The 23,753-nt window shown below is 46.7% G+C and overlaps 1 protein-coding gene across 2 annotated transcripts in view; it reads right to left on the reverse strand.

The window, feature by feature from the left end:
• TCERG1L (transcription elongation regulator 1 like) overlaps nt 1–23,753 on the reverse strand; it is a 153,958-nt gene that overhangs the window by 67,975 nt on the left and 62,230 nt on the right. For both annotated transcript variants that reach the window (XM_075107863.1, XM_075107862.1), the window contains one exon: nt 13,410–13,598. In XM_075107863.1, coding sequence (XP_074963964.1) covers nt 13,410–13,598 — 189 coding nt within the window. The remainder of the gene's footprint in view (nt 1–13,409; nt 13,599–23,753) is intronic.

A 23,753-nucleotide genomic window follows, 5' to 3' on the forward strand; every position in this document is an offset into this window, starting at 1 on the left:
GCGCCCGTGGGGGCCACGGGGGCACCCGCCCACGCTGGGGACGGGAAGGGGACGGTGACGATCGCCCCACGCCTTTCATCTCCCGTAACGCTTCTCGCTGCTCCTCAACATGGTCCCACTTGCAAAACTTTTATGATTTATTTCCAGCCTTATCAAAACTAACTCCAGCATAAAATTTCAATCTCTTCCTTTAATAGGATGTAATTCCGAAAGAATACACTAAATTATGCAGTATCAAACTTTCAGAACTTCCACTTTCTCTCCGTCGTATCTGAGTAATTATTTCTGCATGAACTAATCCTTTGTACTTTGGAGTAAAATCTTCAAATACTTATTTCTAGGAGGATTTGAGCTATAAATGAGGTTTGAAATTTTAAAACCAGTAAAGCAGAAACCAGAAATGGGATTTTCTCTTTTTTTTTTTTAATTCTTGCACAATTTTTATGATGGTATCTGAGCTGGGATTTAAAGAAGTAACTGTTTCTTGAAATTATGGTGGGAAGTCGACACAATACAGAGCTGGCAGGTGGGTTTTCCTTTCCTGGAACTGTAGGGGTCTGGTCAGACTTTCCTCTGCAGCATTATCCATTCTCCAAAACAAACCCAAGACAGATGGACTCTGCTTTGGGCTCTTTGTTGCCAGCTCCTCAAGCCAAACAGCACGGCTCCGTCAGTAAACCTTTAGCTGAATAGCTCTCACCCCTGCATCCTACTCCAGATTTTCATGATGTAACATCATCTGCCTTCACCTTACATAGTATCATAGACTGGTTTGGGTTGGAAGGGACCCTAAGATCATCTAGTCCAACCCCCCCTGCCCTGGGCAGGGACACCTTCCACTAGACCAGGCTGCTCAAAGCCCCGTCCAACCTGGCCTTGAGCACTGCCAGGGATGGGGCAGCCACAGCTTCTCTGGGCAGCCTCTGCCGGCGCCTCAGAGCGAAGAATGGCTTCCTTAGATCTAGTCTAAAGCTGCCCTCTTTCAGTCTAAAACCATCACCCCTTGGCCTGTCACTGAATGCCCTTGTAAGAAGTCCCTCTCCAGCTCCCTTGTGGCCCCCGTCAGGTACTGGAAGGCTGCTGTGAGGTCTCCCCGCGGCCTTCTCCTCTCCAGGCTGAACAGCCCCAACTCTCTCAGCCCAACCTCATAGGAGAGGTGCTCCAGCCCTCGGATCATCCTGGACTCACTCCAACAGCTCCACGTCCTTCTGACGCTGGGGGCCCCAGAGCTGGAGGCAGCGCTGCAGGGGGGCCTCCCCAGAGCGGGGCAGAGGGGCAGAACCCCCTCCCTCGCCCTGCTGCCCACACCGCGGGGGATGCAGCCCCGGGCACGGCTGGCCAACGGGGCTGTGAGCACGTGTTGCCGGGTCATGTTGAGCTTCTCAACCAACACCCCCAAGTCATCCTCCTCAGGGCTGCCCTCAATCCATTCTCCGCCCAGCCCGTATTTGTGCTTGGGATTGCCCCGACCCACGTGCAGCACCTTGCACAGGACCACCGCAGCCTTGCACACATCACCGCTGCGAGGCCAGTGTCCAGAAGAGCTTCAGGCGCGGCGCCAGGCAGAGCCTCCTCCACACCAGCATTTGGGTTTGCCGTTCGGAGAAAGTCCTTTCCCCAGAGCCCCCGTGGTTGCCTCCTGCAGAGGGCAAGGGTCAGCGCGGTGCCAGCCCCTCCCCACGGGCTGCCAGACACCTCCTGCCTCGTTTGCAGACACACCATCAGTGTGCTTTGCGTGCAGTAAACAGAGCTAACTTTGCAATAAAATCAACAAAATTCTATTTAGCTACTCTAGGGAAGCAACTGTGGCACGCTTAAAATGGTAGAATTTAATTAGTTTTCCTTATTTATATTCTGGCCAACGAACTAAGATTCATTTTTTCTCGTTAAATTTATTTACACTTATACAGTGGGGCCTGAACAAGAAACACATGAAGTCAACCAGAAAACGTCCACTGACTCCTAACGGTAACTGGTTAAAAATACCATAAAAATTACTATAAATTTGTTTCCTGGCGTCTAAGAGGTTGAATGGGCATAGCTGTTTTACTGGATAAATGAAAATAATCATAATAATAGTAATAACACTACAAACCCTCGCACCCCGTGCCCTCCCTCGGGGTGTGCCCACGCGTCCCCGGCGCTGGAGGACCAAAGCCACCATCAGAAGGGCCGGCAGGTCCTTGCCCAGGAACCACCCGAGCTCTCAGCCTTGCAGACCTCCCCACCTGCTCCGAGCTGCCCGTGGCAGCAGCACATAACTGCTATGGCTCCCTGAAATTTATATTTACATTTGGGTTTCTTTAGAATAAACTTCCAAGCAGGTATTTCGATTTTAATTTCCAAGATTAAATGCAATGGCGTTCTGAAATCATCTGAAGGTCGCTTTCGTGGCACGGAGTTTACTCAGTTCACAATTGCATTAGACAAATCGTGTAGGAGAAAATTAACAAACTATTAGCCTTTTGAGAACCCACTCTCTTTCAGGGAATGCTGTGAAATTATTTCCTTATCCAACACATGATTCTGACCATTTTCTACCAGAAGGTAGAAGATTCCGCAGCCACAAATTCTACAAGGAGAGGTGGATCGAGACCACAGAATTTCCTCCTCCACCAGACGCTGGGTTTACAGTGAGTTCACACAACATACAGAGCTGATTCAGTACTGCCAATTTGGGTCAAACATTAAAAACATGTTGGTTGAAACCCATACTACAGCTTCATTTTACAATATGAAAATAAGCTCCCTTCCCACCAAATCTGAAAAATAAAGTTGGCCGAACGTATTATGAAAAATAATTTTTAAAAAAGCACGCCTTTCTCTTCCCACTGATAACATACTTCAAATTTTCTCTCGTGCAAGAGAAATGCACACAAAGTAACGCCACTCCTGTTGCATCGTCCCACCTCTTCCGTGGGCGTTAGCAACATTTGCTCCTTCGTACCACTCTCAATCGCCACAGTATTTCTGGTGGGGACCAATAAGCAGTTCAGAAAACATGGCTTTGCGTCATCGTACCTTGAATTATTTTGCATTGCAGCGACATCACATCGTAACTGTATTAAGCCTTGGCAATGCAGGCAAAGTTCCTAATGGCTTAATTGCATGAATAAATTTAAGGAAACAACAACAGCAGCCACCAAAGCAATGTGTTCCTTCAGCTCTGATTTAAAACTCACGATCGCAAACAGTTCAGCTTCTCCTGGAGAGGGGCAATCTAATGACTCCCTTCTTGAAACTATTACGTTATCCTTGCAAGACCTATTTCTTCGTTTCAGTCAATTTGGTGTTTTCTTCTATGACTTCTGCTCCACTTACAATATATCAAGTTTAGCTAAGACTCTGCTTTAAGCTACAGAAATCTGAACTAAATTTGAGTCGGCAACAGAAAAAACACGGAGCACGAGAATCCCCTATTGAAACGTTTTCCAGGGAGGGAAATGGTGTCTTCTGTAGCTCACGAGGAAGAGCTGACGGACTTGAAACGCAATGTCTGAGCGAGGCGTGAAACACCCACAGCGACACACAAAACTGCCCCCAGCCTAGGGATCACGCTTCAGGAACGCTGGTTAGCAGCTCAGAAGCTGTTTGGCAAAGGAGACCTTTCCCCTGTGGACCCCAGTGGTCCCGTTTGCCACAGGTGGGAGGAATTTAGCCCCTAAAACAGCGAGCAAGACTTGCGGAGATCCCACCAGTCCTGCCCCCAACACAACCCCTCGTCTTAGGCATTAGATCAAGAAAGTTAGGGCATCCACATCCCACCAAGGCAGGATTTCAAAGCTCTTGAGACAGAGATTAAAATATCATGAGGCTGGCCAAATAATTGCAAACCATAAAAGAGGAAGAAAAGCGACATATAGCGTGTTTTAGCTGACTCTGTGTGCCACGGCAAGGGGGGCTGGCAGCACCGTGGCCCACCACAGCCCAAGAGGCCCGTCCTGCTGGGGATGGAGCGAAACGTGACCAATTTGGACAAGGTTCCTCAAAGTGCCTTTGCTTTCCACAGGGAAAATTGCCAACTGCTACGTTAGTATTAATCTCACAAGTATCAGCAGCAATAGCTGCCTGGGTGTGCACAACCTGCTTGTCTCTTGGATGGGGAAAAACCACTCCACAGGTATTTTAACAGTGTAAATGCTATTACTAACACGTGAAATCTGATTTAAGCTCTCTCTATGGCAATGCACTGGCATTTTTCAAAGAAAAAAACCCTACTACTAGCTTTAACAAGCAGTTAAACATATAGTAAATTAAGTCTGACTTTCATGACATTTACCAAGCAAACAGTTGGGCATGTATGAAAGGATTTGGGTTGTCTGTCTTTTCTAACTACTACGTGAAATATTTAATTAAGTTTTTGCTATTGCCAATATCTTGGTATTACATTCAAGACACTGAACCAGTTTCTTCTGGTTCACACTAGAGAAAGCAGCTGTTTACCCAAGAACACGGCGTAAATGAAACAGGACTAATTTGTGACCGATACCAGCTTGGCCGTAGGGCTCTTGCAAGAGGTAGGATGAAGTGCCACAGCAGTACAAGTACACTGTACCTCTACAAGTATATTTTCATCCCGCCAGAATATTTTCCCCTCCAGTTCTAGTTAGTCATGCCAATGATATTCCAGGAAAAGGGGATTAGAGGTTTCTTTTCCTATAGATACACAAGATAGGCTCAGACAGACATCATCTTAGTGCCTTGGAAGTCGCTGTGTATTTGTATAGACTAACTGCTTCATGACCCATAAAGCCCGTTTAGTCCATCCACATATTTGCATCAATAAATGCTCCACGGTTGACTTCATTTTTCAATGGGGATGGTGTAAAAAATTTGCAATATCAAAAAGCACTGCCTGGTATCACCTTGCCGCTCCTTCTCATGCAGTATGTTTGCCTTGGTAACCTAAAGAAATGGCTGAATTTTCACACAAACAATAAGAACCACCTCAGGAATGGTCACCCTGTTTCTTAGAGCGTCTTAACTGGGCAGCTGAGCACTTGCAGTTTCCAGCAGAGATTTACTGTCCAACAGGAGGAGAAAACTGATCCTTATTTAAATGTGATCTCTGGCATTACTTTAGCTCAGAAACCCCTGCACATGCCTGCCTTCCCTTGCATGTGCCAACACAGATATGAAACAGAAACATAATTTTATGCTGAATATTAGCTCGAGTAGGAAGTTATCACTTTGATAACTATAAACATTCATTTGCCTGCTTCATTACACAGCATTAAAGCTGGGCAGATCATTTACAACAAGCTTGTTAGAACTACTCGGTATTCAAAGGCAAGCCTGCTTTGCTGCGAGACACACAGAACACCCAGGAAGGGGAAAGAAAAGCTCCCTGAGTAGAGGAACATCACATCTCTGCTTGGAATAGTTGGAATTTTTCATTTGATTTTCCAAACCTGTTATTTCTTGCTCACCTAACCTCTAGGAGTTCCAGTATACATAGTGGCTAGACTATCTTAAATAACAAATGCACAGGGAAAATTACCACTGAGTGAGTTGTCTTAAAGATGGGAACGAGCACCTGGAGCAGCAGAGCCCTGCTGAGCACACCCAAACCGGCAGAGCCGGCAGAAACGATCCGAATGCCCAGAACTGTGATCAATGGATCACATTTTTTTTAATTAATCTTGTCAAGAAAAGAAAGAAAAGCGTTTGTAGTTTCCGCAGAGACAAATTTCTTCAGCCCAGCTCTCCTCAGCCCTGCAGCTTGCTGGGCCAGCCCAACGCCATCAGCTGGGCGCTGGGAGGAGATGAGCAGAACAAACCTCCAGGTAAGTGGAAGGCACTAGAGATGTCCAACCTTTCTCCTTAATTTCTTAAATTCCATTCCCCAGGAAAAAAAAAAAAAAGTATTTCTTCCATCAGATTTTACCTTGCCCCACTCATCCAATCTCACCTACGATGGCAGTAAAACTGGGGAGGGAAGATGTTAGGCTGAGCTTAAGGGTTTCACAGGAGTAACTCCGCTGTCACGCCACCTTCCCCCCAATGTGTGTTGAACCCTTCCTAAGCGCTGTGAGCACTTTGAAATAGCCATCACTCCTGTTTGCTGTGGAAGAGAAGCTGGTTCTTTCAGAAAAACCCATAAAAATAATTGAGTAATTGCTGTTGTGAAAATGTGGTTTATATCAGCAGCATTTGCTAATGAAGCAAGCTGACAGACATGAAAGAGCATGTAGAAAAATGCTGGCGTTATGAGCTGGTTTTAACATATAATGTTGCTTGGCCGTTAAGGTACTGATAGGAAAAATACTTAGTCACTTCCCAGCTGTTCTGTGGCAGGCTAAAACATTAAATTTAAACCATTAAATAATTCTGAAAGCAAGGGAACAGGTGGCAAATGGTTCATATGGCAGATGGTGCCTTTTTTAATATTTGTACTCACTGCTAATTTACAGAGTCCATAACCACAGACTCATATCTTACCTTTTTCACTCGAATAATTAAGAAATCGTATGTGAGGGTAAGAAAATAAATACCCCAATTCTTAGTACAGTAGCCATAAAAGTGGTATTAGAGACTACTAGATCTCCCATACCTCAATTACTTCACATAACTGTTTACATCCAAAGTTTATTGCTTTTTGGTTTTTTTTCAGATACAGGCCTCTTCAAACACTTGGCTTGATAGCACTGGAAAATTAAAGTTTTCTCTTTAGCAGCAGAGCAAATAAGCATGAAGATGCAGCCCAAATCACTGAGTATCTGCATCTCCACAAGCTCCTATTCAGTCTTTATGTTAAATGTGGCACAAAAACTAAGTTAACAGCAAGGCTGACGTTAAATATTTAAGGGAGCATTTTGCCTGGTACATGCACGAACAGAACCACCAGTAGCTGAAAAAAAGAAGGAAAAAAAGGAGCGAATAACCCAAAATGGAGCTCCAGGAGCATTGCTGGAACCTTCTCCATTTCAACCCACTGACGTGAAAACAGTTGACCCCCTGCTCAACAGACAGCGCAGAATTATTGTGCTACGACCTTTCTCGCTGCACGGTGTTTCTGAACGGCCCCATCCCCAGGTAACTCAAGCTTCGTTCTAGTGAGCGTTCCCACGCACCACCCCCAGGGCAAGGCTGGCCCCAGCACGGACCACCGGAACAAACCCCATTTCAAGGGGGAGCTGAACAGCCAGTGACGCCTCCCCAGGCTGGGGGAGGGACGGGGGCGATGCTCCGTGCGTGACCACGCTCCAGACCCATCCCTGCATCGCCAGTGACCTCCAGGCTCCGCTCTGAACCTCTTCCTACTGCTGTTGCTTATGAGCTTTTACACCCTCTCTTAATCCCAACAGATGGAGACTAGAGGTATTCAAAGACAGACAATTTTTTTCAAAGAAGCATTGATTCTAACACACTTGCTGCTTGCAAACAATTTAACTGAAATCAAGAGGTTCTCTAGAAAAGGGATGAGCAAAATGATCGTTTAACAACAGACCTAGAAAAGGTGCAACACCTTTTGGGATGCAAAACATTCAGAAAGCAGAAGATGCATCCCGAAGGTCACGGTGCCGTGCACCGAGTCTGCCGCTATCGATGCCAGAGTCACCCAGCTGGCTTCCCTCTGTGTGAGGATGATTCCCCCCCTTCCCCCCCAGGCATAAGGGTATTTGCTAGTATTGAAAATTTGGTATTTTTTCCCACCAGACACGAAGGACTGGAGCCCCTCAGAGAGCGTGTTCGCATGGCTACCTTAGATGCACGAGGATGTTTCAGTGAACAGCTTAGGGATGACTCAGCTGCCAACGTTTTCACATTTCATTTAGCCGACAGATTGATATTGTATCTCCAGCTTCGTTTAGGCTTGCCTCAAGTCACCGTAGATAAAATGTAAGGTAAAATAACTACATCTTATCCTCCAGAAGCTGCCAGATGGTAATTGCAGCGTAAAGCACTTCAGCTCACACACCTCTGACATCCCTCCCTCCGAGAGCAAATGCCGGCTGACCACAACACAGGCCTCCCTCAAAACTGACCGCGGGAGGCTCAGCTGTGCTGAAAAGCAAGTGAAAGTGGTGCCGAAGAATTCATTTTATCGCTGCAGGAGCCCCTAACAATTACAGCTTTAACCACTTTCAGAAGGAAGTCTAGTCAGAACATTCAGAACATTCATCATTAGAAGATGGCTAAATCAGCATTCGATCCAGCATTGCTCTACATATTGTATGGAAATCACCACACAGATCTTATTTCCTACCAGCTTAAAGCTAGGAGAAGTGCTCTAGCCAAGTTCTCCGAGGGGCTGCCGCCGCCGCCCCGCGCTTTAGCGCGTTAGAAGCGGAGCTCACCATAAGGGAATGATACCAGACACCGTGTTACGCCCGGTGAAACCTCAGTAAAACAAAACAAGCACATCGAAGACCCTGTCAACAAAGAATTGAAACCCTTAACTTTGTTTAAAAAAATATCGGGGGGGGGAAGGGACTTCCGTAAATAAAAATGGCATCAAAGCAGCATGCTCAGAGTTTCTTGGAAAGTGCTGAAACGAATTAAGATAGAATCCTGTATTCTGGCGGAGAGAAAACAGAATAATGTACCTGGCAACTGTCCAAATGCCTCGCAACTGCGTGACAGAACCGCTCGCCACGGGACTTGCCTTGAATGCTTTGAGATGGGAATGGCTGAAGAGGAGAAAATCTGGAAATCAAGTCTAAATGGGCATCGATTTTCATCTGCAAAAACTTCAAGTATCACGTTTCTCCAGAAATGAATCAAGCCACTCTCTGGAACAGAATTCTGGGATTTTTCCACACCATTTGCCTTTTTTTAAAAAACCAAGCAAGAAATGGCTAACCAAACCAAACCAGCCTAGAAAAGCGAGAGCAGAAGGCCAGCACTTTCTTCCAGTTGTTGGAAACAGAAGCCCAGACCCCGAGACCTCCCACGACACCTCCCTGGGGCACAGCTCCCGGAGCCAGCACCAGCGGCTGCCATAGCTCAAACAGACTTTTGACTTTACATTCTGTTTTCATTTTTATTTCATTTTTAGTTTCTATTTAGTTTTTTTTTATTTCAACTTCTTCCTGTAACACCCCGGAGCCTCACTGTCTCCAGGCACCTGTAACACCCTGGAGCCTCACTGTCTCCAGGCACCGTTACCTTTCCGCATCACATTTGGTCTGCTTTTAGCTTTATCCTCCTGCAACACCGCGAACAAGGATTTCAAGCTTTTTCAGTCTTACCAAACACCTACTCCCTATTTGTAGGTGTGACCCTACGGCCATCAGCAAAGCCCCCGCAGACTTTACGGAGCTGGAGTCAGGACACCAGGAGCTTGGTGGCCTCCTCACACCCCAGTCCACGAGGAACCTGACCACTGATGTGGTTTCTGAAGGGAAGGGAGGAATAACCTGCCCTTCAGGTGGCTAAAAAAACAGATTTGCTCTAATATTACCAAATAAAAAAAAATAAACCAAACTCAATACACACGTTCTCCATTCAGATTCATTAAGGTCAGGTTTTTTAGGGTGCAGGTCGGACTGGAGAAGGAGACACCACGATGCTCCCTCCTTTTCTCAGTACAACATGGCTCCGACCCCTCACTTCCAGAAAGCTACTTCAGCAGCGACTTAACCCCGACACAACGCGTTTACACGGCTCCGAATCAGGGCAACGGCAGAAACCATCTTTTATAGATCAGCAACGACCATCATCCACCGCACGAGCGGTAAACGAACCCAAGCGCAACGCGAGAACGACGCTGGTATGCAATTTCAACCCCCGTAGCGCCAAGACAAGGCTTTGTAATACCAATTTATTCAAATGACCGCATCATACTGAAATTCAATTTGGTTTCTGATTTTAATGGATATTAACAGTTTAAGTGTCAAGTGCGGGAGCATTAAGAGCAGCAAATTCAAGTCCTGTACTAGGAGGGACTGGGCTACAGGGGGCTCTTGGGCCAAAGGAAACATCCTATGGCTAGAAAACAGACACATTTCCAGCCCCCTGACCCCAGGACGGGTGATTCCGGTAACGTCTGGCCCCGGGCAGGGACACTGCATGCTGAGCTGGCAGTTAGCCTCAGGACAGAGGCGCCGAGCCCTTGACCCAAAACCAGGGGGATGCGCAAGCACTTGAGTATGAAATTCCGAGGGTGAGAAAAAGCTGTGCCTCTCTGGGTTTGGGTTTTTTTTTTGACTGTTCACTGGTGCTCAGAGCCTTGCCTGTATTTTCATTTTGCAGTATGTCGTAACATGCAACTATAGCTCCCCAGAAGACCACAGACCACTTCACGCAGAGACCAATGGTTTCCTCAACCTTAAACACAGGGTATTTTATATTTCTTCTTTTCCCTAAATTCATTTCATCATTAGAAGTTTCCAAGATCAACATGGTGCCAAACTACTATCCAACAGCAAAAGTGATCACAGAAGCTTCTCCCACCACAGAGCCGAGCGGCCAGCGCATCCCACCCTCGTCCGCTTCTGCCCAGGGCTAAAGACCCAGCAGGATCCTTCACAGCATCCCGTACCGGGGAAGGCTACAAAAGGTTTGAATTCCCCAAATATCGGGTACTCTATTGTAGATCTACTTCTGATTTGCTTTTACAAAATGTAAAATAAACTGCATTAATATCAACTTGTGAAAATTACCACCGTATTCTGCTTACTTAGAGTCCTCCCCAGTTCATGGGACCTGGCGATTTGCTTCAAGGAAGCTCCAAGAAATTTCTCTGGGAGGCTGGAGCCTGGGTCCCGTCCCGCTGCCGTACCTCACCCATGGCCTGCCTTGCGTCTCTGACCTGCTCCTGCTCGCTAACTCAGCAAGGTGACTAATTTGGCTGGCAGAAAGTGACCCAGCCAAACTGCAAGGCTGCAAAACTAATCATCTTAAAAGGCCTCCTTAAAAGTAAATATACAGTTATAAGATTATTGATGGAACAAGCTGCTGTGATTAGAAATACAGCACTGCACAAAGTCGTATTATCATACCGATCTCCAGTATAATCAATTAACAGCGTATAACTAAGCATACAATGTTCAGTCTTTAGGTGCCAATACACATGCGGATTTAAGATGGAAATGATGTCATCTTTTGTTTCCCGAGTTCACTCCTGTTACATGAACATTGCCCGCATAAACTTTAGACAAGGAGAACACGGAAAGTTCATTAATTACGTTACTTTATAAATCACACATGGATCAAGAAAAACGCAGCTGCCCCCAGGGTCCACAAGTGACGCTCTCTAAGATGTACCTCTCTGAGAGCAATAAGTCATCTTTAATAAACACCAACGCACGGATGTTTTTAACCGAGAGGCCGACAGGGCGATAAAGGATGCTCACGCTCGGGATTACCTGTACATTAGATTACGGCTTCTTGATGCTTTCCCAGCCATTAACTTATATGGCAACAGAGACATTTATTTTTGACAGCCGAGAGCTGCCTTTGGCCAACTGACCATTTTTTTCCTGTAAGCGAAGGCGACTCCAGCTTCAGCTCCTCGCCGGCTGCGTTTCGGCAGGGCAGAGCCGGGGCAGCCCCAGCACGTGCGGAGAACACGCCGGGTGTAAAGCTTTGCACGTGCTCCTCTCCCCCTTCCACTCACGCCCATCAAAAGCCTGGCTCCTTCGTCAGCGCTCACGGAAACCCTCACCCCGGCCCCAAGGGCACGCCAGCGCTCCTTCCCACCCTCCCAGCCCAGCACCAGCTGGGGAAGCTGTTCATCAAGCTGGTGTTGACAAAGATGATCTAAACCCAACACGTTCCGAGTCCTCGGCTCCGCCAGCACAATAAAACCGAATTTCATAAAAATGTTTTATGTAAGCCCTTGCAAAGGCACTCGCCTTCCCTCCAGAGGTGGTGATTAATAGAGGAAGACGGTTAGCTGAATCTCGAGTTTACTGTACACGGACCCGGCATTTTCGAGCTTTCTGTTCTAAAAAGCTACTATATATTCTGTAGGAGAAAACACCCAGAAGCGTGTGGTTTACTGCGAATGACTGATAATAGGATGATTGCTCGGGCACTCAAAGCATGATATTTGATAGCCTATCATACACTCATTCGAAAGGAAAGCAACAATTATCGCGGCCTGACATGTTTATCATTGCAGAGCTGAGCCAGTTATCGAAGTGGTAGAGCTTCCCGGCATTGTAATATTCAATCACGTCTAACACAGCACACAGAGCTCACCTCTGCGGCTGTAAATCAGAAGTCCTGCGCCGGGCTCCTTCCCCGATCGCCCGAGCATCTCAATTCAGGAACGAGCACATCTGGCACATAATTCTGGTTTGCAGCGCAGATAGAGAATGAATTTTTTTGCCCCCCTTTTGGATTCTCCTCGCAGATGCTCGCTTACAGAAGGGAAGAATGGGTTCTGTGGGTCAAACACTACTCCGTGGGAAGCAGCACCCGCTCCCTGCCCTGGAGCGGCAATTAGCTCTGCTTTCTGTCCTTATTTAGGTACCGTCCTTTCCCAGCAGAGCCTGAAAGCCTTGCACCTTTATTCCTGTGGGTCAGTTTGCTCTTCAGGCTCCCTAAACACAAAAACGCTGCCGTACACCTGGCAGGCGTTTAGCTGGGCGATTCTAATGACTGCTCAACAGGAACAGTAATTACTGAGATACGTTTCTCATAAAAAGGTTTCACCTCAACGCCGAAAATCGTAACCGCATACCTTCTGCAAAATTCAATCTCGCTGCGTCGTGCCATGTTCCACTCCAAGTACCAAAAAGATGGAAAATGCGCCCTAATTTAAATCTTTAACTTAATTGGTACACAACGTTTCTAAAATATAGCCTTAAGCATTCGAAGGACAGCTTCAAAAATGATCCTGAAGACTTTAGATCAGTCAGACTCCCACAGCGAGCCGGGGATGCCACAGTACTGCCCCAGCTGCCACGTTCAGAAAGTTGTAACACAGCCGTGCTACAAAAACAGCGTTTTTTTCCAGCAAGCAACCACATCTAAACCTCTTAGAAAAAAATAAATGCACGGCTACATTCTTCCAGCATATTTTATAACCATAAACACCCAAACATCCTACTGAAGTTTTAATCGGCTATTACCATATGTGGAGCAGACACCTTTCGAGTGCCAACACAGCAACCTGAGGACCTGCTGCAAGGACTTGCTGCCACAACGACCACGTTCTCCTACAGACACCACTCAGGTGACAGAGGATGCGGCTCATCCGCCCGCTGCCTGCAAACGTCACGGCACACACAAACGCCGCAAACGCAGACGGAGTTCTGAACTCAATTTTAACACACAATTCCAGAGAATGCTCTGAAAAAACCAACTTTAATTCTGGATTACAGTAATGCCACCTATAGCCCCTGGATATCTGATTTCCAAAGCACACCAACAGCAAAACTCATGCTCGGAAGCCCCTCTCTGCTGCGAAGTAAATGTAAAAAGCTGCTCGTTGGTGCTACCAGGAGTGAACTTACCTGGGAAAGGCGAAGCCAAGACGGGAATTTTGATAGGGGAGAAGGTCAGCACGTGGCAGGGCTGGACGCTGGGCGCCGAAGGGCCCTGGAGGGCTTCAGGCTCCACCGAGACCATGGCGGCGGTGGCCGCGGCGGCCAGCGCCAGGGTCTGATTGCCACCCACCGGCTTCAGGCTGCTCTGGCAACCACCTGCGGAAGAGCGAGATACAACAGATTTCAACTGGAAAGCAGTGGATTGGCCTAAGATTACACATTTTCAGCATTCTGAATGTCAACAACAAGATGGAACAAAAGCCTGCAGCGTTTCCCACCCGGCCTCCGCTGTTTGCAAGCCCCTCTCAGTGAGACACTAGATTTGGAATATATTATATGTTTTTCTAAGGACTCTCAAGGCCCCTTTCCTAATCATTGAAGTCCCAGCTTGTGGTTGGTGCATTTTTAGGTATTAAACCCCCATATGTGCGAACATACCATTATAACCTAGAGGGACAAGAGAGTGGTGAGTCATAGATAAACTGTGCAGAGCTGTTAAATTTAAATGAAAAAAAAAAACCTCAATAAAAGTGAAATATTTGAACACATTGGTCGGCGTTTTCTTCAGCTCCTACAGCTTCACAGCGATGCATGACCACCCTTATTCTGACTTTTCCTAATTTCAGGTCTGAATGTTTTTGCCACTTGCGCTATTAACATCCAACGTTAATTATCCGCCTGCCTGTTCTGTAACAGGCACGCAGATACCCGAGGTTTGTAAGCTTTACATGTTCGTATCCTTCACCTTCAAAACACGCCACACAGGAAACTTCCAATGGTTTCACACAGGAGCTCAGAAGTCATCCACCAAGTTTAGGCTCAAATGCACTTTAGACCATGTAACATTTACCTTTACGCCTAACAAGCTTGGCATGGAGACCTTCAGAGCTCAATCTTGCCTAAATATGTTAAATAAACAGGAAAATGAGTAGTAAAGATCTTAAGGAGAAAACCTAATTTGACAAACACCAGCTGTTACCCCTTCTACACTGAGATATGTATTCAAAAATTAAGCAATCATTAGCTTATTATGTCATTTAGCAAATGTTTTCAGTTCATGTGGAAATCCTTCAGGCAATAAGAGCCAACCGTGGCTCTGCAAAAAAAAAAAAAATCACTATTTGATCGGGCTCCTCACTTCAGGCGTTGTGTGAGCTTGTCGGATTTCTGTTTCTCTGCAAGCAAAGCAGGCAATCAGGCCGCGGGACGCGTGCCCGCCGGGGCAGCGGGGTGGGTGGCGCAGCCCCTCTGCGGCTCCGGGCAAGACAACTGCAGCTGAGCCAGCCCGGAGAAGGTCCTGCTCCCGGGCAGGGAACTCTCCCCCACGCAGCCACGTAGCCCAGGCGCCTCATCCCGGCTTCTCCATCCTGCTCTGGCTTCAGACACCTACAAAACTTTGGCTTTCAGACGCCAAACGCTGTTTTGCTCTTTGCTGGCGTTGGGGAAAGAGCGGGTCAGTGGCTTTTGGAAAGGAACCTGCTTTGGCTGCAGCTAATTGGGGCTCCTGAGGCTGTCTATGATACTAAACTTTGGCAGCTTTGCTCCTAACTCTTTATAAACAATTATTTGCCAACAAAATAAGCTCTGCATTAGCAAAACAGAAGTAAAATATTTTCAGTTAGCAGCACAAAAAAAGCCCCTATTATTTCTACCGTATTTGTCAATGCCAAGAAGAATTCACTTAAAACACCTGCACACGCACTACTGAACAGGCACATGGGCCAAAAAAAAAACACCCTGAAATACTAAAGTTCTGACCATTCAACCACAGACAGATGAAAAAACAGATTATTCTGCCAGAGTCACAACGGAAATTTTAAAAAGTGTCCAACTAATCCAACTATTTAATATAAGTTTACTGTCTATTCACCTGAGGACTAGACCAGACCTAATGTTGGGTTAAACACCTGGCCTCCAAGAGCCTGCACTCACCCTTAATTCCAGCTGTTGGCAGTTGGGAAAAAAAATCCACAAAACATCTTTTGTAACTCTTACGAAAACTAACATTGTCTAGAAAAATTACTTTTCAGCTGGTTTCCTACAGGCTACAGGAGCAGAAAGGTTGTTTACTTCTCATTTGATTCGTTTATTTTGGAGAAGAAAATGCAGTTTCCCCAAAGAGCCCAGGAAAGCAGCAAATAATGTGAGCCTTAGTTGCTTGGATAGCCGAAGTCTTCCACCAGCACAGACGAGTAACGCTCCTGAAGCAGGGCTTCCTTATTAAAGTTTCATCAATCCCCTTATTAAAGTTTCATCAGTCAGTTGAAAGAGAAGTTTGGGTGATTTCCCCGCCTTTGATGAAGTTCTCTCTCCCTCTCTCCTGCTAAATAATTCCATGAAGAAAGGACTAACTATAATTGTTAATGCTGGAGAGGAGAGCATGGGCAGGGTGTGGGGGGGGTCATCAAGCCCAGTCTCTTGCTTCGCACTCAACCGAACAACCATCTCGGCAATTTATCAACCTCTAACATAACACATGATTTGCCAAAGCAACGGGAAGCTGGACCAGGGTATGACTTGCAGAGAGCTAGGGACTTTCATCTGCCCTCAGCGTAGCTGGGAAAAGGAGGGTCTCGGAAACAAACCAGATTTTGCTCTATGTTTTTCTGAAAAATTCTTGAAAGGGCTTTTTTGAGAACCATCATTGATCACCCCAGTTAACATGAATTTCAAGAGTCAAATGCCTTGAAAATAGTAGTAAAATACTATCATCAATATGCCCTTGAGGAAAAAAAAACGCACATTTTTTCCTAGCGATGGTGGCTTCCCCAAATATGTTTTTTGCCAAGTCACGCTACGTCCTGGGTATTAAGGATGCTGAAAAAACAAACCCCGTTTCAATGTCCTTCCCCAGCCTGGCAGCTCTGCTCTTCTCAGGCAAACAGATTAGGGGGAAACATCCGAGATGGGCAGCACGTTCCGATGTGAAGCGATTGAAGCAGCAACGAAGAGATTATTCAGAGATAATTCACCGACAGTGGTGAACTACGGTAAAGGCACCGGAACGGGTTGGTGAAGCCATCACAAGGGCTGAAGCACGATCTCCAAATATCTGCCTGCTAACATCCACGCGGAAAAGGGTGTGGAAGCGGAGCCGTTTCTGTTGTGCCTCCTCTTCTAGCACAGCACCATCTGCTAAAGTCTGTGAATTGTCCCCAGTTAGTAGACGAGAAGACCCGTTTTCACGCGGCAGCCCGGTACCTGCCGGCCACGTCGCTGAGCTGCTGTAGGAGAAACCAGCCTGGGCCACGCCGCCGCGGCTCGACGGAACAGCACAACCTCCACTGCCCAAAGCCAGCAGTTCCTTCCCAGGGTTTTCAGGACACCAAGAGCAGGCTGCGAGCCTTCCCCGCACAGGTACGCAAACCCGACAGACAGACGGACGGACACGGTGGTCCTACAGCACACGCTAAATCACACAGCACGACGCGCTGCCCCCGGGTAGTCTCCATCGCCTGCCAGGGAGGAAGGAGACCCTCAGCGATACACAGGCCGAGCCTGCTGAGACCCACAGCCGTATCGCGTCCGGCACAGAGCATGGTCAGCGTCCTCTCCAAAACCCACCGCGCTCCTCCGCCTCCCTCTCCACACTCACATAGGGCCCCTGCAACCAGGCAGAGCCCACCAAAACTGCCTTTTGGCTACTGACATCGTCTCACGCGTTAAAAATTGAGACCATGAGATTTTCCTCCTTGAAGAAAAAATGCACAGAAGAACACAAATTACTCTATTTGACAAGACAGAAGTAAAGACTAACGCTTTGCGAGATACGAATGATCCACTCTTACCCAAAAAGGGTAATTCAAGACCTTCCCTTTCAGATAAGGAAGTTATCGGTACCATGAAAACTTACTGTACAGACAATGTAATGAGTTTTAAATTGCTCTTTATTATTATAGTCTCTCAGTCTTTGCCTTCAGTTTTGCCTACAGGAAAACATCTTTACCGAAGGGTTACGAATCTCTTTCCCAAAAGAGGCACATTAAAAAAAAAAAACAAGAGAGGAAAAAAATGTCGAGCAGGTTAAAGACCTTTTGAACTTTTCATCTGTCTTGGAGAAAAAGGTATTCATACACACGAGTACAATGTTCCTTGTAACTTTTTTTAATGATCCAACGAACGGCTGGGTTTTGCTCATCCTTCCAGCCCAGGAGTGACTGCAAGGGCCCAAAGGCGCTGTAAGAGCTCCTCTGCACTAGGAGGTCCTCCGTCGGGAGATGACCAACGGGACCCCGACACGCACCGGCCTGGCCGCCTCTGCTTTTTTTTTTTTTTTTGCACAGAATAGCCCAAAGACACAATTACAACACAAATGGATTTCACTGCAACGTGCTGATCTGTCCCTAGTCAGGTAAACGCACACCAAGCACATGGAACCACGAGGCACTCGATTTCCATCAACGCTTTCCGACCACCAAACCTGCTTCAGTGCTCTTTCCCACGGCAACCTGCGGTACTGTAGCATGGGAAAAGGGCACCACAACTCAATGATTCTAGGAAAAAAAAAATAATCACACCAAGTATGGAGTAGCCTCCTAAGGAATCAGAAATGTTTTCCATGTATATTTAAAATAAAAAAAATATTTCGAAGGGTTTCCATTTAAGTGTGTATGCTATGGAAGTCATAAAATTAAACACCCATTCAATTCAAAAGAAGTTAAATACTTTGACCCCAGAGTTAAAGTTAGTAGCGCTGAGGTCCTAAACCTCACCCATAGCAGGACGTATACCACTCTCACTGCTTTTTCAAGCAACGTGAAAGCTCCTTATTTTTGTTCCTAACCCGACCGGTCGCTAACACCCTGACTGCCTGGATCCCTGCTCCTCTGGGCTTCCCCGCTGCCCACCCGGCCTCGGGCAGAGCCCTGCTCTTCAGGCCCCCACAGCCCCTCCGCGTTCGCCGCAGCCACGCGCCGCACAGCCCCAGCTGCTGCTTAAACAAAACAAAACACCAAACAAACAAACATAAAAGTCCGCCATTTGCGATTCCAAAGCCATTGCAGAATGGCACCGCGGCCAGCTTGGCTCTAAGGCAACAGCCGTCCTCAGGTACTTAACCCTGCTTCCTAAGATGTATGAAAAAACAGCTCAAAAAAAAAAAAAAAAAGACATGTGAATTATTGTTTATTAGCCCTTATTCCCTTTCCCTTCACCTGTAGAGTCTGTAAACTAAACTCTTTTAGACATCAGTTCTTTAGGAGACTGCTACCAGAATTAAAACTGACAAAAACCGCCTTTTGATGGAGAAGGAAAAAAAGAGAGGGTAGTTGAAACAAGCTAAAGTGACTGCCCTTGCTTGATCCTTCCTCCTCGAAGACGAACCATTGACAGGGGGAACACCATGACAAAAGCTGCGTGGAGCGGGTGGTTTCACCCTCCCAGCCCCGCCACCGCGGGGAGACCCCGCACCGCGGCCCACGGCCCCCAGCCTCCGCAGCCCCCGGCCTCCGCAGAGGGAGGCCCCGCTCCCACCGCCTTCCCTTCACCAGCCGCGCCGACAGAGAAGCCGTCTCTGCCGCTCATCTATTAAAGCACAAGGTTTAAAAAAAAAAAAAAAAAGATACAACAGGGCAAAACGTGACGATTTACAGATGAAAACAAGCTTTTTCTGCTTGTTTTCGCCGCTCCTCCCAGCCGGAGGGGCAGGGACCTGGGCAGAACCCCAGGTACGGCACCACGCCGAGGGAAAACATATTCCCCAAAGTATTTTGGCCATCAGTTACCAATTGGGCATTTCTGAGAGCCCCAGACGTCAGACCATTGGCAGAGCTGATAGACACGATAGCTGGGATTAAAAGGCTACTGATTATATAAATGTTAAGTTTGAAGACATGAGTTTTTTAATAATATAGATATTTATACTACATATAGATACACGCAAATGTTCTGGCTCCAGCATATCCAAGGAGATGCTGGTTTGCTTCGGACTTTCCTCTCTCAGGGCTCAGAAGAGGGGCAGCCGCCGGCTCCCTCTGAGCAGAGGAGTAGGGGCAGACGTTCCCTCAACTTAAAGGTCGAATCTTCAACTTTCTCAATAAATTGTCACTAACGCTCGTAGATCAGATGCAAGATGCCAAGTGAAAAGAGGTTTTAAAAAAAAAAGACAAAAAATAAAACCACAAAACAGGGGCGGTCTAAGTTTAGTGAGTCAGAAATAAACTTCATACCTGTAGGTATTTTGTGAATATTTGGATTTATTTAAATTTTTTAGATAATTTCCCATAAACTGATAGCAACTGGGAAGATAAATCACTTATGATCTCTTTATTCATCAATAGGATTAGAAAGCTGTTTACTACAAGTTCTTGGGATCAAGGACCAGCTATTCTTGAGTGCTCCACTCGGCGCTCTACCGTTTAAAAGATATTCCTGGTACTGTGAAGTCAACAGGACCAATGCTCTTCAGCAGACTGGGATCTCACTCCAGTCGGGTACTTCCCATAGAGTAACAGTACCTCTTACAGGAGGAGGAAATGGAAAGTGTTATTTAAACGAGCCCACCCCTCCGTACCTAAGGCAGGGCATCGCTGATGGCAGGCGTTCGGGAAGGCTCCCTGGGCCAGCACCGGCCAGGGTCGGAGCGCCTCTTCAAGCCACACCAAAAATACCACTTTCTCCCTCAAAGCACATCCTTGAAACGACGGGCTTGAGCTTTGAAGACAGAGAGATGGTTCCTTCTTGGCTAATCCCCTCCTGTCGTCTCTTACGCAGCCCAAACTTCACTGAACAGCAATGTATAAGCCCCGCGGCCCACCCGCTCGCCAGGGCGAGCCCGCTCCCACGGTTTGGGTGCTCTTCCTCCAGTGCCCGAGAGACACCTGGAATTTCACTCCTGTTCCTGCCTGCATGCAACGCCTCCCCCCGCCATGCAAAGCCCCCGCACACGTCAGGGCTTGGCGCCAGCCATGATTTTAACGGGAGCTTCCGATGCCTCTTGCAAGGAGCTTTGTCTCTTTAACAAGCACAAATACTTGGAAGACCTACAGCACATAAATGTATAGCACCAGTATTGATACTGGCAAAAGGCAGATGACGGAGAACCTGCTGGCCCTGCTACCTAAGCCGTACGTGGCCTGAAACGTCAGCTGGAGCAGCATTTATCAATCAATACAATGAAGGAATTGGTTGACTTAAATAGCAGATTTATCCCAATGCAAAGGAAAACATATTGATACCCCTATCTTCTGTAGCCCAAAGGGAGGAAAAAAGCTTAATGTCTTTCCCATTTATAAACTCCGGCTATTGCACAAGTCTGCCAGTAACAGCGACACTAACAGCTCACTTTTTTGCTCATATGCAATAAATAAATGCCTGGCCCCTCGCAAACAAGAGCCTCCGCAAATCACTGAATGATTTGTCTATAGTGAGGTCTTGGGGCCAGACAGGAACGTGTTATGAAAGGGTCAGAACTACAAGCCTTTCCTATAAACACGTTACGTGTAGTTTTACTTCTATTTAAGTGAAAAAAAAAAATCCTACCTTGATTAAAGTTTGCATTTGGTTTGGATAGATAACAGAAAAAGCACAAATATAATGAACAAAACAAAAACTTTGTAAAGGCTGTGATTCAAGTCAAGCATTCCCAGAGACTTAATGAAGCATTCGTCTCTGCAGTGCCTGAACGCTCCACAAATAAAGAGAGTTTTCATGGCATTTCAGGGATATTCAGGTTCCTGCAGTGCTATTCTTGTTTCACAAACAGGGAGCCCTAGCACATACACACTAAATAAGAGAATCCAATTGGAGAGGCCCAAAACCTAATTCTATATATTCAGGTGCTTCGAGTATAAAGCTTGTGTTCAGGAAACATAGAAGGTCGGAGATCCCGTGTCATGTATTTCAAAATTGTTAAAAAAACATAAGAAAATGGAACCCAAATTTAACACAAAGCAACCACGTTTCCACATAGATTTGTAATGTCTGATATTTCAACTGAAATTACTTAGAAAACTTCATCTGTACATTATCTGTGTATATGCACATAAATTCTGATACTTGCTATGGCAAATACTGGCTCAGCTCTGTAAAGGTTAGTGGGATTAAAAGAAAGAAGAGGACACTAACACAATCAAAATTTTAATCCACATAGGATCAGTCATGCCAAAGCAAGTTGGTGAGAGAATATACATAAACTCTTCATTCTGGCACTTCTGATTTCAACAGCAATGGATGAAAGAGCAAAAAGATTGCTGTGGAGCAAAGAGACACCGTGGAAACGTAGAGGCAGCAATGAAGCTTGGACTTAGCAGAAACTATTTTCTATTGAAAAATCATTTCACAAAAAGAGTCTGATTTAAGGAGAGTATTTTCCTTCAAGGAAACCAACACTGGAAGTCTTCATTCCAGGTTAGATTGCCTCTGTTAGAAATGATAAAAATACCCTGAGCATTTTGTTAACAGCAAACTGTTAAAAGGCTTTCACCTCTCCAGCGTCTCCTCCCAGCACTCACGGCTCCGACGAGGCTCCCTGACGGAGACCTCCGAGAACGCGACATGTTTGCCATAACGCACTCCCCTGCATACGCCTTAGCGACTGTTACTGAAGACATCCATAGTAGCAGGGCCAGCACAACACTCATGATCAGGCAGAAAATACAATTTATGTTGAAACGTGCATTAAAAAAAAAAATTAAAAATCCATTTGAGGCCTGTCAAACGGTTTAAAATGGAAACAGATGTTCACGGGCTAGATCTCCCGTGCCCTGAGCAGAGGCGCAGAAGGCAGCAGCCAGGCTCCACTCACCCAACGACCTAGCCGAAGCCCCCGTACCACAAACACTGTTTGCAAGCTTACGCAAGCCTCTAAATGGGTGCTGAGCAAGTGCCCGCAGCTGTAACCCCCAGAAACTCCTGAGGCTATTTATTCAAGAAGCCACTGGCAAGATTTACATGAGCAACCTTCGCCTCTATGTGCTTGCAGCACGGGCTGCGGCCAGGGCTTGGGTTGGCTGTGGATGGGAAGCCAGTCCTTAGGGCAGGCTGAGGGAGGAGTTCTCCAGGGAGCCTAGAGAATTCCCGACTCTACGTGTAGACGATCTGCTCAAGGCACGATACCCTGAAACGAGCTGCAGAGTAGGTCTTGAGTAAATAGCCCACTAGCAACCATTACGTTACCGGTTCTACTGGAGCGCCCACATACTGTTGGGTTTAGCATCGCCCTGGCGTCTCCTGGCGAGCCAGCAAGCTTTGAGTCCCTGCAAACGCCACCGCCTGCGCGATACGGGACCGTGCACACAATTACAGGAGACACTGACTCGCTAACCTCGCATTTCATAGTCACCCTTCAGCAAGCAGAAGGCAAACACGGATTTCAAGGGCTACAAGCTGAAAGCCGCCATCGCAACGTAACAGAATCACTGCATTTCTTGTGACCTCAGCCAGCACGCTCCTCTCGCTTCTTGAAGAGACAACAACACGCTTCCACGTGTATCTGCCGATCCCTCCCTCACAGGAGGCTGGATGAAAGGCTTGTTCTTTCCTGGGAAAGCCTTCTCGAACACCCCAGTAAGAACACATGCCTTGCAAGGAACCACAGCCAGTGATGCTCGAGAGCCAGGAATGCCAAACTGCAAGAACCTACCTCGAAACATCCAAAACCGCTTTAATAGCGTCGATAATAGTAAAAGCACTGAACATCATGTACCAAAGGGCTACAGCTTTCATCTAACGGGTGCCACCAAGGGGTCCGGCCGGTGCGCCCTCACCCCACGTCCTGCGGCCACCGGCTGTGCGACACGCACGATGCCGTACAGGCACTCCTGACTCGGGGCCAAACCAGCCCCGGCATCATCCGCGCGGCAGAGAGCACAATGCAGGAGACAAAAATATTAATCCTTTCTCTGCAAAAACATCTAGGTGCTGCCTTCCTCACAAAAAACGCAGTACCAAGTAGACATAAAACAAGCTATCGTTCCTAGGTGGGAAAACAAAACGTCACTATCTACTCTGGATACACAAAACAGCGAGTACATAAATTCATGTTTTGCAATATGCGTGAGAATAATAGCTGCTTCCTTTTCTTACAGAAAATAACACCTTCTAGTAGCTGGAGCTCGCAGCCGTTAAATTATGTGCATTACCATTTGCCCAACTCCAGCACCTCATTCCTTTATCTTTGTAACATTGCTGATATATTGAGAAAACAATTATATCATTACCGATAACTGCAGGAGGCAAACCTGCCGTAAGACAGGCCTTCAGGATGAGTACAGCCGCATAGCCTGCAAAAAGCTTATTAAGTTCCCAGTTTAAACTACTTAACTAAGCAATTTGCTCTCAGTATTTTTATTACTCTTCATATTAAGTGTAAAG

Source organism: Phalacrocorax aristotelis, chromosome 12 (genome assembly GCF_949628215.1).
Source record: "Phalacrocorax aristotelis chromosome 12, bGulAri2.1, whole genome shotgun sequence".
Classification (NCBI taxonomy): Eukaryota; Metazoa; Chordata; class Aves; order Suliformes; family Phalacrocoracidae; genus Phalacrocorax; species Phalacrocorax aristotelis.